This window comes from Parasteatoda tepidariorum, chromosome 2 (assembly GCF_982258835.1).
Source record: "Parasteatoda tepidariorum strain Cologne lab strain chromosome 2, Ptep-v5.0, whole genome shotgun sequence".
Classification (NCBI taxonomy): domain Eukaryota; kingdom Metazoa; phylum Arthropoda; class Arachnida; order Araneae; family Theridiidae; genus Parasteatoda; species Parasteatoda tepidariorum.
The window spans coordinates 108,343,166-108,356,584 of NC_141756.1; the positions used below are offsets into that span (position 1 = coordinate 108,343,166).

The window sequence follows — 13,419 nt, forward strand, 5'->3', positions numbered from 1 at the left end:
CCCCTAAAGGTATATTGCGAAGATGAGAGGAGAGAGCTTTTGAAGCGAAGCTGTGGTAGGCTTCACGTATCACCGCGGACTGGAAGGCAGGCCACCAGACAAGCAAGTTCGCTGCAGGATGGAGGGGTCCTGGGTTCGAATCCCAGGGACTGTCAAATTTTGAAAAAAATATTTTTTTTTGTTTATTTTAAATTATATTATTTTTTTTATGTGTTTTTCGATATTCTGGAGGTTCCTGAATGAAGGAAAAAAATTTTTTTATTGGAATAATGGAAAAAAAACTGGAAAACTCCAGGAAAATCAGTTTATTTGATCTTTTTTGTCTTCTATTGTAACATTTTGGATATTCTAGCATGCATGTGGTGTTTTCTGTGTGTGAAGTCCAGCAGAGAAAGCGTAATGGAATAATAGAAAAAAAGAATAAAAAAATAAAATGGCTCGAGAAAGGTTCAAATTTCAAGACCCCCTAGCTCCCTTTAATATCTAGGTATAATTTTCAAACTCGAACCGTAACTAGGGTTCTATGGTCCAAACAAGGCTGCTGAAGATAATTTTTATAGGCCAATTAGGGGGGTCACAGTAGGCCCCTAAAGGTATATTGCGAAGATAAGAGGAGAGAGCTTTTGAAGCGAAACTGCGGTGGGCTTCACGTATCACCGTGGACTGGAAGGTAGGCCACCAGACAAGCAAGTGCGCTGCAGGATGGAGGGGTCCTGGGTTCGAAACCCAGAGACGGGAAAATTTTCGAAAAAATTTTCTTTTTTTTTTGTTTATTTTAAATTATATTATTTTTTTATGTGTTTTTCGATATTCTGGAGGTTCCTGCATGTAGGAAAATTTTTTTTTATTGGGAAAAAGGGAAAAAGCAGGAAAATCAGTTTATTTGCTCTTTTTAGACTTCTATTGTATCATTTTGGATATTCTAGCATGCATGGGGTGCTTTCTGTGTGTGAAGTCCAGCAAAGAAAGCGTAATGGAATAATAGAAAAAAAGAATAAAAAAATAAAATGGCTCGAGAAAGGTTCAAATTTCAAGACCTTCTAGCTCCCTTTAATATCTAGGTATAATTTTCACAACTCGAACCCTAAGTAGGGGTCTATGGTCCAAACAAGGCTGCTGAAGATAATTTTTATAGGCCAATTAGGGGGATCACAGTAGGCCCCTAAAGGTATATTGCGAAGATAAGAGGAGAGAGCTTTTGAAGCGAAGCTGTGGTAGGCTTGACGTTTCACCGTGGACTGGAAGGTTGGCCACCAGACAAGCAAGTTCGTTGCAGGATGGAGGGGTACTGGGTTCGAATCCCAGGGACGGTAAAATTTTCGAAAAAATTTTCTTTTTTTTGTTTTTGTTTATTTTAAATTATATTATTTTTCTTATATGTTTTTCGATATTCTGGAGGATTCTGCATGTAGGAAAAAAAAATTTTATTGGGAAAATGGGAAAAAACTGGAAAAATCCTGGAAAATCAGTTAATTTGCTCTTTTTCGACTTCTATTGTAACATTTTGGATATTCTAGCATGCATGGGGTGTTTTCTGTGTGTGAAGTCCAGCAAGGAAAGCGTAGTGGTATAATAATTAAAAAAAAAATGGCTCGGGAAAGGTTCAAATTTCAAGAACTCCTAGCTCCCTTTAATATCAAGGTATAATTTTCAAACTCGAACCCTAACTAGGGTTCTATGGTCCAAACAAGGCTGCTGAAGATAATTTTTATAGGCCAATTAGGGGGGTCGCAGTGGGCCCCTAAAGGTATATTGCGAAGATGAGAGAGCTTTTGAAGCGAAACTGTGGCAGGCTTCACGTATCACCGTGGACTGGAATGTAGGCCACCAGACAAGCAAGCTCGCTGCAGGATGGTCGGGTCCTGGGTTCGAATCCCAGGGGCGGTAAAATTTTCGAAAAATTTTCTTTTTTTTGTTTATTTTAAATTATATTATTTTTTCATGTGTTTTTCGATATTCTGGAGGTACCTGCATGTAGGAAATTTTTTTTTTTGGGAAAAAGGGAAAAAATATGAAAAATCCAGGAAAATCAGTTTATTTGCTCTTTTTCGACTTCTATTGTAACATTTTGGATATTCTAGCATGCATGGGGTGCTTTCTGTGTGTGAAGTCCAGCAAAGAAAGCGTAATGGAGTAATAAAAAAAGAATAAAAAAATAAAATGGCTCGAGAAAGTATCAAATTTCAGGACCCCCTAGTTCCCTTTAATACAAAGGTATAATTTTCTAACTCGAACCCTAACTAGGGATCTATGGTCCAAACAAGGCTGCTGAAGATACTTTTTATAGGCCAATTAGGGGGGTCACAGTGAGCCCCTAAAGGTATATTGCGAAGATGAGAGGAGAGAGCTTTTGTAAGCGAAGCTGTGGTAGGCTTCACGTATCACCGCGGACTGGAAGGTAGGCCACCAGACAAGCAAGCTCGCTGCAGGATGGAGGGGTCCTGGGTTCGAATCCCAGGGACGGTCAAATTTTCAAAAAAAAAATTTTTTTGTTTAATTTAAATTATATTATTTTTTTATGTGTTTTTCGATATTCTGGAGGTTCCTGAATGAAGGAAAAAATTTTTTTTATTGGGATAATGGAAAAAAAACTGGAAAATCCTGGAAAATCGGTTAATTTGCTCTTTTTCGACTTCTATTGTAACATTTTGGATATTCTAGCGTGCATGGGGTGTTTTCTGTGTGTGAAGTCCAGCAAGAAAAGCGTAATGGTATAATAAAAAAATAAAAAAAAATGGCTCGGGAAAGGTTCAAATTTCAAGACCTCCTAGCTCCCTTTAATATCAAGGTATAATTTTCAAACTCGAACCCTAACTAGGGTTCTATGGTCCAAACAAGGCCGCTGAAGATAATTTTTATAGGCCAATTAGGGGGGTCGCAGTGGGCCCCTAAAGGTATATTGCGAAGATGAGAGGAGAGAGCTTTTGAAGCGAAGCTGTGGTAGGCTTCACGTATCACCGCGGACTGGAAGGCAGGCCACCAGACAAGCAAGTTCGCTGCAGGATGGAGGGGTCCTGGGTTCGAATCCCAGGGACTGTCAAATTTTGAAAAAAATATTTTTTTTTGTTTATTTTAAATTATATTATTTTTTTTATGTGTTTTTCGATATTCTGGAGGTTCCTGATTGAAGGAAAAAATTTTTTTTATTGGAATAATGGAAAAAAAACTGGAAAACTCCAGGAAAATCAGTTTATTTGATCTTTTTTGTCTTCTATTGTAACATTTTGGATATTCTAGCATGCATGTGGTGTTTTCTGTGTGTGAAGTCCAGCAGAGAAAGCGTAATGGAATAATAGAAAAAAAGAATAAAAAAATAAAATGGCTCGAGAAAGGTTCAAATTTCAAGACCCCCTAGCTCCCTTTAATATCTAGGTATAATTTTCAAACTCGAACCGTAACTAGGGTTCTATGGTCCAAACAAGGCTGCTGAACATAATTTTTATAGGCCAATTAGGGGGGTCACAGTAGGCCCCTAAAGGTATATTGCGAAGATGAGAGGAGAGAGCTTTTGAAGCGAATCTGTGGTAGGCTTCGCGTATCACCGTGGACTGGAAGGTAGGCCTCCAGGCAAGCAAGTTCGCTGGAGGAGGGAGGGGTCCTCGGTTCGAATCCCAGGGACGGTCAAATTTTCAAAAAAATGTTCTTTTTTTTGTTTGTTTTAAATTATAATATTTTTTTTATGTGTTTTTCGATATTCTGGAGGGTCCTGCATGTAGGAAATAATTCTTTTATCGGGAAAAAACTGGAAAAATCCAGGAAAATCAGTTTATTTGCTCTTTTTCGACTCCTTTTACAACATTTTGGATATTCTAGCATGTGTGGGATGCTCTGTGTGTGAAGTCCAGCAAAGAAAGCGTAATGGAATAATAAAAAAAATGAATAAATTGGCCCGAGTAAGGTTCAAATTTCGAGACCCCCTACCTCCCTTTACTATCAAGGTATAATTTTCAAAGTTGGACCCTAAGTAGTACACTATTACCCGATAATATAATACGTGTTCCAATTAAAATCTTATGATTCAATATTAAGGTCTGATATCGGGCCTTGCGCTAGTTAATATTGTAGCGATTCCCTTCTGGGAAATCTATTTTTAGACCAAACCCCCAAATTGTGCCTCTTCAGCCTTCCCTGAGAGGCCGGGATTAAGGATTTCCAGACCATTCCAGTGAGTATCCCCTCAGCGAGCAGTCGCACTAACTTGTTGCTTGTTACGTTTTAATAAATTTATATTAAGTTTTAAATCGTCATCCTTGTTCTCACCACACATTGGAGTCCTCATTAATTAGTGATTAGAGGAAATAAAATTACACCTTGAAACCTCTAAAATAGCGATTCCCTTCGGGGAAATCTATTTTTAGACCAAACCCCCAAATTGTGCCTCTTCTGCCTACCCTGAGAGGCCGGGATTAAGGATTTCCAGACCATTCCAGTGAGTATCCCCTCAGCGAGCAGTCGCACTAACTTGTTGCTTGTTACGTTTTAATAAATTTATATTAAGTTTTAAATCGTCATCCTTGTTCTCTCCACACATTGGAGTCCTCATTAATTAGTGATTAGAGGAAATAAAATTACACCTTGAAACCTCTAAAATATTGAAAAATGATTTCAAATTTTTAAAGCTCTTTAAAAGACGAATTTCCTCATTTTAAAGCTTTTCAGAAGATTATTTTAGATATACATACATAGTAAACTACAGGGCCACATTGTGTACCTGATATGAAGTCTATAATTATTTCCTCCGGTAGGTTACACTATTACCCGGTAATATAATACTTGGTCCAATTTGATATTAATGGTTTATATTAGAGGGAGGTATAGGACCATATTTTTATACAGATTAAATGTAGACAACAGATATTTTTTTTAGCTCGTGTCATATCATAACTGCAACATTATTGATTTCAGTGACACCTGTTTCATCTACCCATTATTATATGGACAAAATAAAAATGTTTAACAATTATTTAACATATTTATCTGTTTTTGAAAATCTTTGCACCGATCCTTTGACTCGGGATTAATATCAAAGTTCTCTTGTGAACCAAAAATTAATTAAAAATCATTAATGTATCTATCAAAAGATCCCCTCAAATGCAGCAATTAATATTAATTGGAAACAAAAGAGAACTATGCCAATAACCGAAATAGACTAAAGTAGATACTAATTGAAAGGTACAGATTTTTGTTTAAACCCCCGTCATATCTTACTTGCATCATCATTGATTTTAGCAACAGCAATATCAAGGGTGAAATGGACAAAATAAAAAAAATTTTAATAAATATTTTTTATGTTTTTGAAAATTTTGACATATATCCTTGGATTTGGTATTAATATCAATCTCTTTTGATCCAAAAATTATAAAAGAAATTAGTGTTCATCCCCTCAAAGGCAGCTATTAATAATAATTTGCTGTCTCACTAGAGCTTATCGTTAAGACACGGTTCCCAGTTAATCATCGAAGTTAAGCATCACTGGCTTCAGTGCGCGGGAGGGTAACCATCTTGGCTCAGTCTGCGAAGGGTTGTGCGACAATAATAATTCGAAAATAAAGGAGTGTAATGCTTGTAACTGAAATAATTTAGATATCTTAATTACCTCATTCGATATCTTAAGGACAAACCCGACCTTCGATCCACACATTTCATGAGGGTGTTGAGCTTGATTAAAAGCAGCCATGTATAACAACTTTATTCAGTGATTAGTTTGTATTAATTGCATATTAATTTTAACCACTTTAAGTTAGAAACAGTAGCTCTTTGGTTACATTGTTATTATTTAATTATTATTAAGTATATAATATAACTTTTATCTGAGCTTTGATTTAATAAATGTGAAAGAAATAAAACTAGATTTAAAAAATACGTTTTTTTTCTTCAAATAATTTCTGACAACCTTGTTTTCGGAAGTAAAGGAGAACACACATTGAATTATATTTTTATTACATACAGAGCCATAAATAAAATATTTAGAAAATTAGTACAATATATTCTGCAATAGGTGAAAAAAATAACATTAATATAATTATTTCTTGTATCTTTTCTCAGAAGACGTTTCAGACTTAGCTTCTTTACAGGACTCTCGATACATATACTGCAATAAAAAGTAAATTGTTATTACCTTTTTATAACACAGTTTTACAATTATAGAATGATAATGAAGTTTTATAGTGCCCAGCCATAAAAGAAACTTTTATATACAGGGTATCTGCTACATTTCAGATTTTCAAATACATGACTCACCATGAATAATTTCAAGAAATTTTTATGAAGAAATTTTCACTTACTGAAGTTACAATTTTTTTTACAAATTTCTTAAATTAATGTAATGTAATGTGTAAAATAAAAATAATAAATAAATAAAAAAAATTTGAAATCACTGAAGTTTAAAAGATAATTCCCTCTAGAAATTATGTTCTTTCTTTCATTTTTTGAAAGAACATCATAATTTAATAAAGAACAGGAAAAAAAAAACATTTTATATTTTAATGAAATATGACTGTGAGTGGGGATTTTGTTACTATTTCAAATATTCTGAATTTTCAGTTTTAAAAAATAAGATTTTTTTTGGCGACCTAAATCTATGACTTTCTATGATTTAAAAAAAAAAAACCCAACTAAAATCATGACATTTCATGACAAATTTTGTTCAACACTGAAATCTGTGACTTTCCATGATTTTCAGGAGCACAGATACCTCTTTTATAAATTGACAAAAAACAAGTCTAGAATGACAGAACACGAGATATCAGGGCAGTACTATGAAAACTTTTAACTGAGTACAAATGCTTTAGGATCTCAACTCAAGTTGTCCGTAACCAAAATTGTTCACAGTTAACCATAAATAAATAAATAAAATAAAAAAACGAGTATTTTCTTGTACACCGATGGCTATTATGAATTAAGGTGAGATATTATAACTTTGTTTCGATTCACGATGTAAGTTATTTTAATTAATTAATATTATTTTAAAACGTAATTATGGCTCATTCTTAATGATACAATTCATGGATTCAGTTGGCTGGATTTAAATGAAAATATCTTGAAATACATTAAAAATAGTTTGCGAATTTAACTATATATACGTGGATCACACTCTAGAACAATGGTTCCCAAATGACATTCCGTGGAACTCTAGGGCTCTGTGGAAGAGTTAAAATAGCTCCAACAGTTGAAACTTTTTAAAACGCTTTTTTTTTAAAAACATTTTTTGAAATCTTTAATTATATTTAAAGTAATATGTCAAAAAATGAGAAATGAAATTTTTTAAAAAAATATATAATTTGTCTAACAACAGTTTAAAAAAAGTATGAAAAACATATGCATTTATAAGAATTTGCAATAGTATTTTACATTGTGCTTTTCAAATCAAAATAAAATAACTGAATTTTTTAATAAAGAAAATTTTTTCCCTAATAATTATTTTCAATATTTAAAACAGTTTCTAATAGCAATATAAAAACAAATTTTCAACTAGACTAGATTCATCTCTAAGACAGTGTATTCAACTGTTGAACATAAAACCTAAATTAAAATTATTAAATATAAAAAAAGGAAAATTTTCTATTTCTCTTCTTAAATATTAAAAGTTTAAAATAAAAATAAAATATTTTATTTTAATTACAGAGCTACATACTACCTTCCTTTAATCAGGATAAATATAAATACTAAAAGGACTTTCATGCTCTATCCATTCTTTAAATAAAAATTAAAAAGTATCATGAAAAAAAAAACTATGATTTCCACACATATTAAAAATTTAAAACTAAGTTGTTTCTTTATGTTTCACTGCATTTTAAAAATATTTTTGCACTAAGTTTGAATTCCCAACATTTTACATCTTTACCATTCAACAGTTTCATGGCCACTAGTAACTCAAATAACATTTATTCTTAGAAGCAGCTGATTTAAAATGAAAAAAGAATATTTGTATGGAAATATTTAGCAATCTTGCTTAGGTATATTGAATAATAAAGTAAGTTGAACCATTTTTATTGCTGTCATTAACATTCTTACCCTTGATTTTATGAGTTGATTTTAATATTATTGAAAATTTTTGTTTTTTATTAGTTTATACTAGATAAGTCTTTGTACAAAATATATAAAAGTTTTTACAAAAGTAACAATATTTGGTTTCCGGCAGAATATACTAAATATTTTACATATAGGGAATTTTCGGGATTTTTATTGTTACCAATATACGAAACCTTTATTACACTAATATACATAAATGGTCTGCAATATTTTTCATTTGTGATTGACATTATATGAATTCGAAACTTTCAGTTTCATGCTAACTCATAATTTTAAATAGCAGTAAAGAAGTAAATAATCATTGATGATTAAAAGATTTTATAATTTAAAAAGGGTGTACTGAATAAAAAGAAACTGAAATTTTTAGAACAAAGAAAAAGAAAGATAGGAAAGCTTTAAACTGATTACTCTAAGTGAGACCCACTTCATTATGTATTCATAATACTTATCTAAATATTCAAGCGAGACATAAAATGTATAAAAATTCTATTCTAATAGGGATTTTTTTTTTACTAGAAAACTCCCTCAATTATAGAGAATTTTCAAAAATGTACAAAAACGAGGAAAATTTTTATTACATCCAGAAAAAAATGGCAAAATCCAGTAGAGTTGGCAGCTATGGTGTAGGACAAATTCCATACATCTTAAACTATATCATTACCATACATCTTAAAATTTAAGAATTAAGATAAGAATGGTAATGACAGCTTGAGAATTTTAATGACAGAAATCAAAATAGAATAATACAATATAATTTTTATTTATTTTACAATCTTAATTTAAATTTAGTACATTGAATTGTATACATAATTTTACATGCTAAAATTTTGACCATTTTTTGTATAATAATTTTGAATTTTAATATTTTATTTAATGTTAAATGGAAACTCATTAAAAATGTCTCTAAGTATTTTTAATACTTTTGCATTTTGTTTGACTTTATTTTTTATGATTTAAAATCGCTACAATAATTTGTAACCATCAGGGATGCACTATTTTTTTTATTCATCTCAAAGAGTCATTGACCATAGGATTAAGTTATAGGATATTTTTTAAAGACTCGGTCATCAAATGAAATAAAGCTCCTTTTTTGTGTGAATAATAAGCTATTTTTATAACTGCTGTGAGTTTGCAACAACTGTTGGGTCATCCTAGATGCCACTCAATTTCAGAAAAAAATTCCCTGATTTTTCCAGGTATATCAGATAAATTTCAATGGAAATTCATATCATATTTTATTAATACCAAGATCATGCAAATTTTTATCAGAAAACTTTGATTTGTTTTATTCGTTATCTCAAAAATTAGATTTTGTGAGCAAAACCATATAATTGAATGAGAATGGATACATAGAAAAGTTTCACTTAAAAGAAGAATTTTATAAAATAATTGTAATAAACATTAGAATTACTTAACTCGAATCTCAATAACTGATTACTGTTATTGAAAATTCTGAGAATGGTTATTTTCTAGGTATGATGTAGGAATTTTCCAGGTATTTAATAAAAAACTGTAACTTTCCCTGACTATTTCTTGTTTTTTAGAGTTAAAATAAAATTCTCTGAGAAATCCAAGTTTTCCCTGTCATCTATAACACATGAAAGCCCCGCTCATGTTTGACCTTTCTTTAGCCAATATTATTATCCATGCTAATTCTGAAAACGAAGTAAGCATCAATATGAAGAAAAGTCACTTTGGGGAAACTGGTTTTACATTTTAATACTTGAACAATTATTCCAATGCTACATTATCTGGGATAAGAATAAGTCTTTGATTTAAATAATTTTCATTAAGAAAAATCTCTCTAAGTTGACAGTTTTAAAAAAGCTGAATAACTTTTAAAATATTTAAATTTTTTGCCCATTCTATAGTCAGGATAATTCACTAGGGCAAGATAGTGTTGTGATGCCCAATGGACATTACATATTTTCTAGCTTTTAAAATTTCTTTAATTTCTTAAACTTGCTTTTTTACTCATTCTTAATCAAATTATAATTAAATTAAATCAATTAGTTAATTTTTATAAATATCGAATATAAAACATTTTATTCTTTTCTCATTGATCAATGTAATGGCTAACTTTTTATTTCAATACTAATGCAGACTCATTAATTCACTGTTGCGCTTAATAATTTTTTTTATTTTATTTATAACTCTTTATTCTTAAAATTCTTACCACAAATATGTTTCAGTTACACAGTTATAGTAATTCTCACAGTCTTGCTGGCGATTTGTGACTGCCAAGGTATTTCTCGAACCTAATATTGATTATGGGGGACTGGCTTTATTTTGGGCTATGTTATTTTTCGATAAATCACCAAACTTGGATCTCTTCTCATGATTCAAACTGTCTGTGGGGAACAATTCAATTACTTTTTAATTTAGCTTTTCATTAAGTAGGTCATTGGAGATTTAACTCCTATGGCCTGTCCTTATTAATATTATTGTGCAAAATTTATTTAGCTTAAAGTCTTATTGATAAAATATAATTTTTGTATCTTGAGCTCTACAAATACCACTAAATAAAAGTTTTATTATAATTTATGATTTAGTTTTCATCTTCAACTTCATTTTTCATTATCCTGTTTTTCATCACTATCTTCAATTAGTCAATTATACCATACAACTTCCAACCACACCTGATTTTCGACTTCACAAGTGTAAATTGTAAATTCTCTTAGAGTGTAAGGCTGTGGTCAACTTTATAATCTTTGTGAAAGAGCTTTAAAAAACACTGCTAATGTAACAAAATTAAATTCCTTGCCTTGGACTAACAAAAAAAAAGTATGTCAAGAGGCATTTTTACTGTAACACATGCTTTTATTTTACAAAGCATTACTTGATCAAATTCAAAATGAAAGAAAATAAAACAATTAAAATTTTCATTCATAAAATTTGCAAATAAAAAAAAAATACAGATTAATAAAGTTAACAAGAGCAATGACTTTTAGATCCAAGAAGAATGCTTCAGTGCCAAATTACTAAAGAAAGTTACTTTATCATATACTTCCATGGAAAAAAAATTATATATATATATATATTTTTGTAAGAAAGATCATAAAAAATTTACATTGACCCACGGAAAAAGAGATTATAAAATGCAAAGTAAGGGGGGGGCCCCTAGCAGATTGGGTAAAAAATTCACATAGGAAATTAATTTTTAATGGTTTGCTCTGTGCATCTTGGTCAACAACAACAATACTGAGCAAATACTTTCAAATTTTTTAAGCAAAATGTATCAGTAAAAGATGAATGTGTAAAAAAACATGCACATTTCAACATTAAACTTACACATTCTGGCATTTTTTGTCCTTTATTCCTTAGTATATTTAAGATGTTAGATTTCAAACATGAATCCATCATTACAGTTTTTCCTCAATAATTATCATCCATAATACTAAATTGTTTGTTTTCAAACTATTTATGTTTGAATTTTTCTTATTTTAAGTTTTTTAAATGCCAAACTTTAGCAGTATTTTATGAAATAAACATTATTTAGGCATTAAGACTTTCAAACACTAAGTAAAAATAAAATAATATGTATTCATATCTGAAAAGTGATATACATTCAGACTTTGTTTACATTTATAGGAAAAAAACTTACAACATTTTATTTTTTCTAGATACTTTTAGAGATTTTAAAACAACTCACAAAAACTGAATTTTTCGAATTTATTCATGATTTATGACAAAGAATGATAAGAACAGTTTTTGACAAATTTATAAAATTAGGTTTTCTTAGCTTTAAAATAAATGTAATCTTTTAAGAACATTTGTAGTTCCCCAAATATATATATCTTGCCTTTATAAGAAATGAAAAACAGTTCCTGCAGTAAAAATTTAGGAATGAAAAATCACACATTAGAATATGTACGCTAGCTGAATAACCACTTTCATACAAGGTGAATGAAAAGAAAATATTCAATGAATTAATACTGAATAAATTCGATATTTTTTGGAAATAAAAAAACTTTTTTTATTCTTTATTGTTTTATGACACAGTTTCAGTTAATTTTTACATTAAAGATTTTAACAAAGTTGCCTTATGTAGAGTGGACAAGATAAAAAAGAAACACCCTGAATGACTTTTGATTTAATGTGATTGGATTTTCATTTTCTAGGACTTAATCTTAATGGCTCGAGGGGGTGACCTCAAATATGCTGATTAATTAATGTAGACAATATTTTAAATCACATACATAAACATACTTTCTCTGAATAACTATCATGAGTATATCTCTGAATAACTACATTTTGACTATCATGAGTCATTTCCCGCACAAAAATCTTGAAAAGAACATACTTGAAACATTTTTGCTTAATATAAATGAGAGATTTGAGTAAAATCAGCAGCTTATGACATAGATGGCATATACCAGAAGGAGACAAATATATAAAAAAATTATAAAATTATTTTTTACGTAAGTAATAGTAACAATATCATTAAAAATCTTATTCATTTAGAATTGAGGGTGCTGAACCTAGCTCATTTTTAAAAAAATTGCAAAGTCTAAAATTTTATAAAAGCAAATTTTGGTCTTAGTTCATTCATAATTGAAAGAGGTTATTGCTCTGCATCACCTCGAAAGTAATATTCACTCCTTCATGATTAGTATTTTTTCACTTTTGTAAAAAAGCCGAACATTGAAACAGCGACTCTTAAATTTATTAAAAGACTCAATTGTCATATACCATGATCCATTTAATCGAGTTGGTGGGAAATATATTTTTTATATATCCGTTAATGTTCTAGCACTAAAGTTTTATATAAAAAAAAATTTATATTTGAAGGAAATTAATCAAATAATTACTTTTTCATTAGAAAAAACTTTTTTCTAAAAATCTTTCCCTTTTCCCTTTTATCAATAATTGATTTAGCATGAATATATATATATATATATATATATATATATATATATATATATATATATATATATATATATATATATATATATATATATATATACTATACACATATATATATGTGAAAAGTGATTACTCAAATTCGAAATTCATGCCTCGTAATATCATATTAAAAATTGGATTTTTTAAAATCAAGCGGAAATTTGTAGCAACAACCATTGAAAAGACAATCAAGAAACAAAGCAGACTTGCAATGAAATCTGTGCAATTTGAACGAATTAAAAAGTGATGACTCAAATTTGCAATTCAAAATTTTTTATTTTTTAAGAATCAATTCAGTCTGTTCAGAAGCTTCCGCAGGCTGCAGGTTTTCAACTCAATTTATGCTAGAAAACATCACTAGGAGTACAGAAAAGGCTCCAGATAGTCTCCGTTTCCTAAAAGTTTGAGTGGTTGATCTCAAATATGCTAATTAATTACTGAAGACAATATTTTTAAGTTACGAAATCAGACACAAAAACGTTT

The 13,419-nt window shown here is 30.0% G+C and overlaps 1 protein-coding gene across 10 annotated transcripts in view; it reads right to left on the reverse strand.

The window, feature by feature from the left end:
* Positions 1–5,923: 5,923 nt before the first annotated feature.
* The window catches only part of LOC147816012 (integrator complex subunit 11-like), a 46,492-nt gene continuing 38,996 nt past the window's right edge, over positions 5,924–13,419 (reverse strand). For 6 of the 10 annotated variants that reach the window (XR_015431552.1, XR_015431553.1, XM_087157998.1 and 3 more), the window contains one exon: positions 5,924–6,091. Coding sequence is in view for 8 of the 10 variants with exons in the window: in XM_087157998.1 (XP_087014124.1) it covers positions 5,929–6,091 (163 nt within the window). In the remaining 2 variants the exon portion in view is untranslated. Of the gene's footprint in view, positions 6,092–13,192; positions 13,332–13,419 lie in introns of those variants that run through there. The other 4 variants (XM_087158005.1, XM_087158001.1, XM_087158000.1 and 1 more) reach the window with 1 other exon arrangement.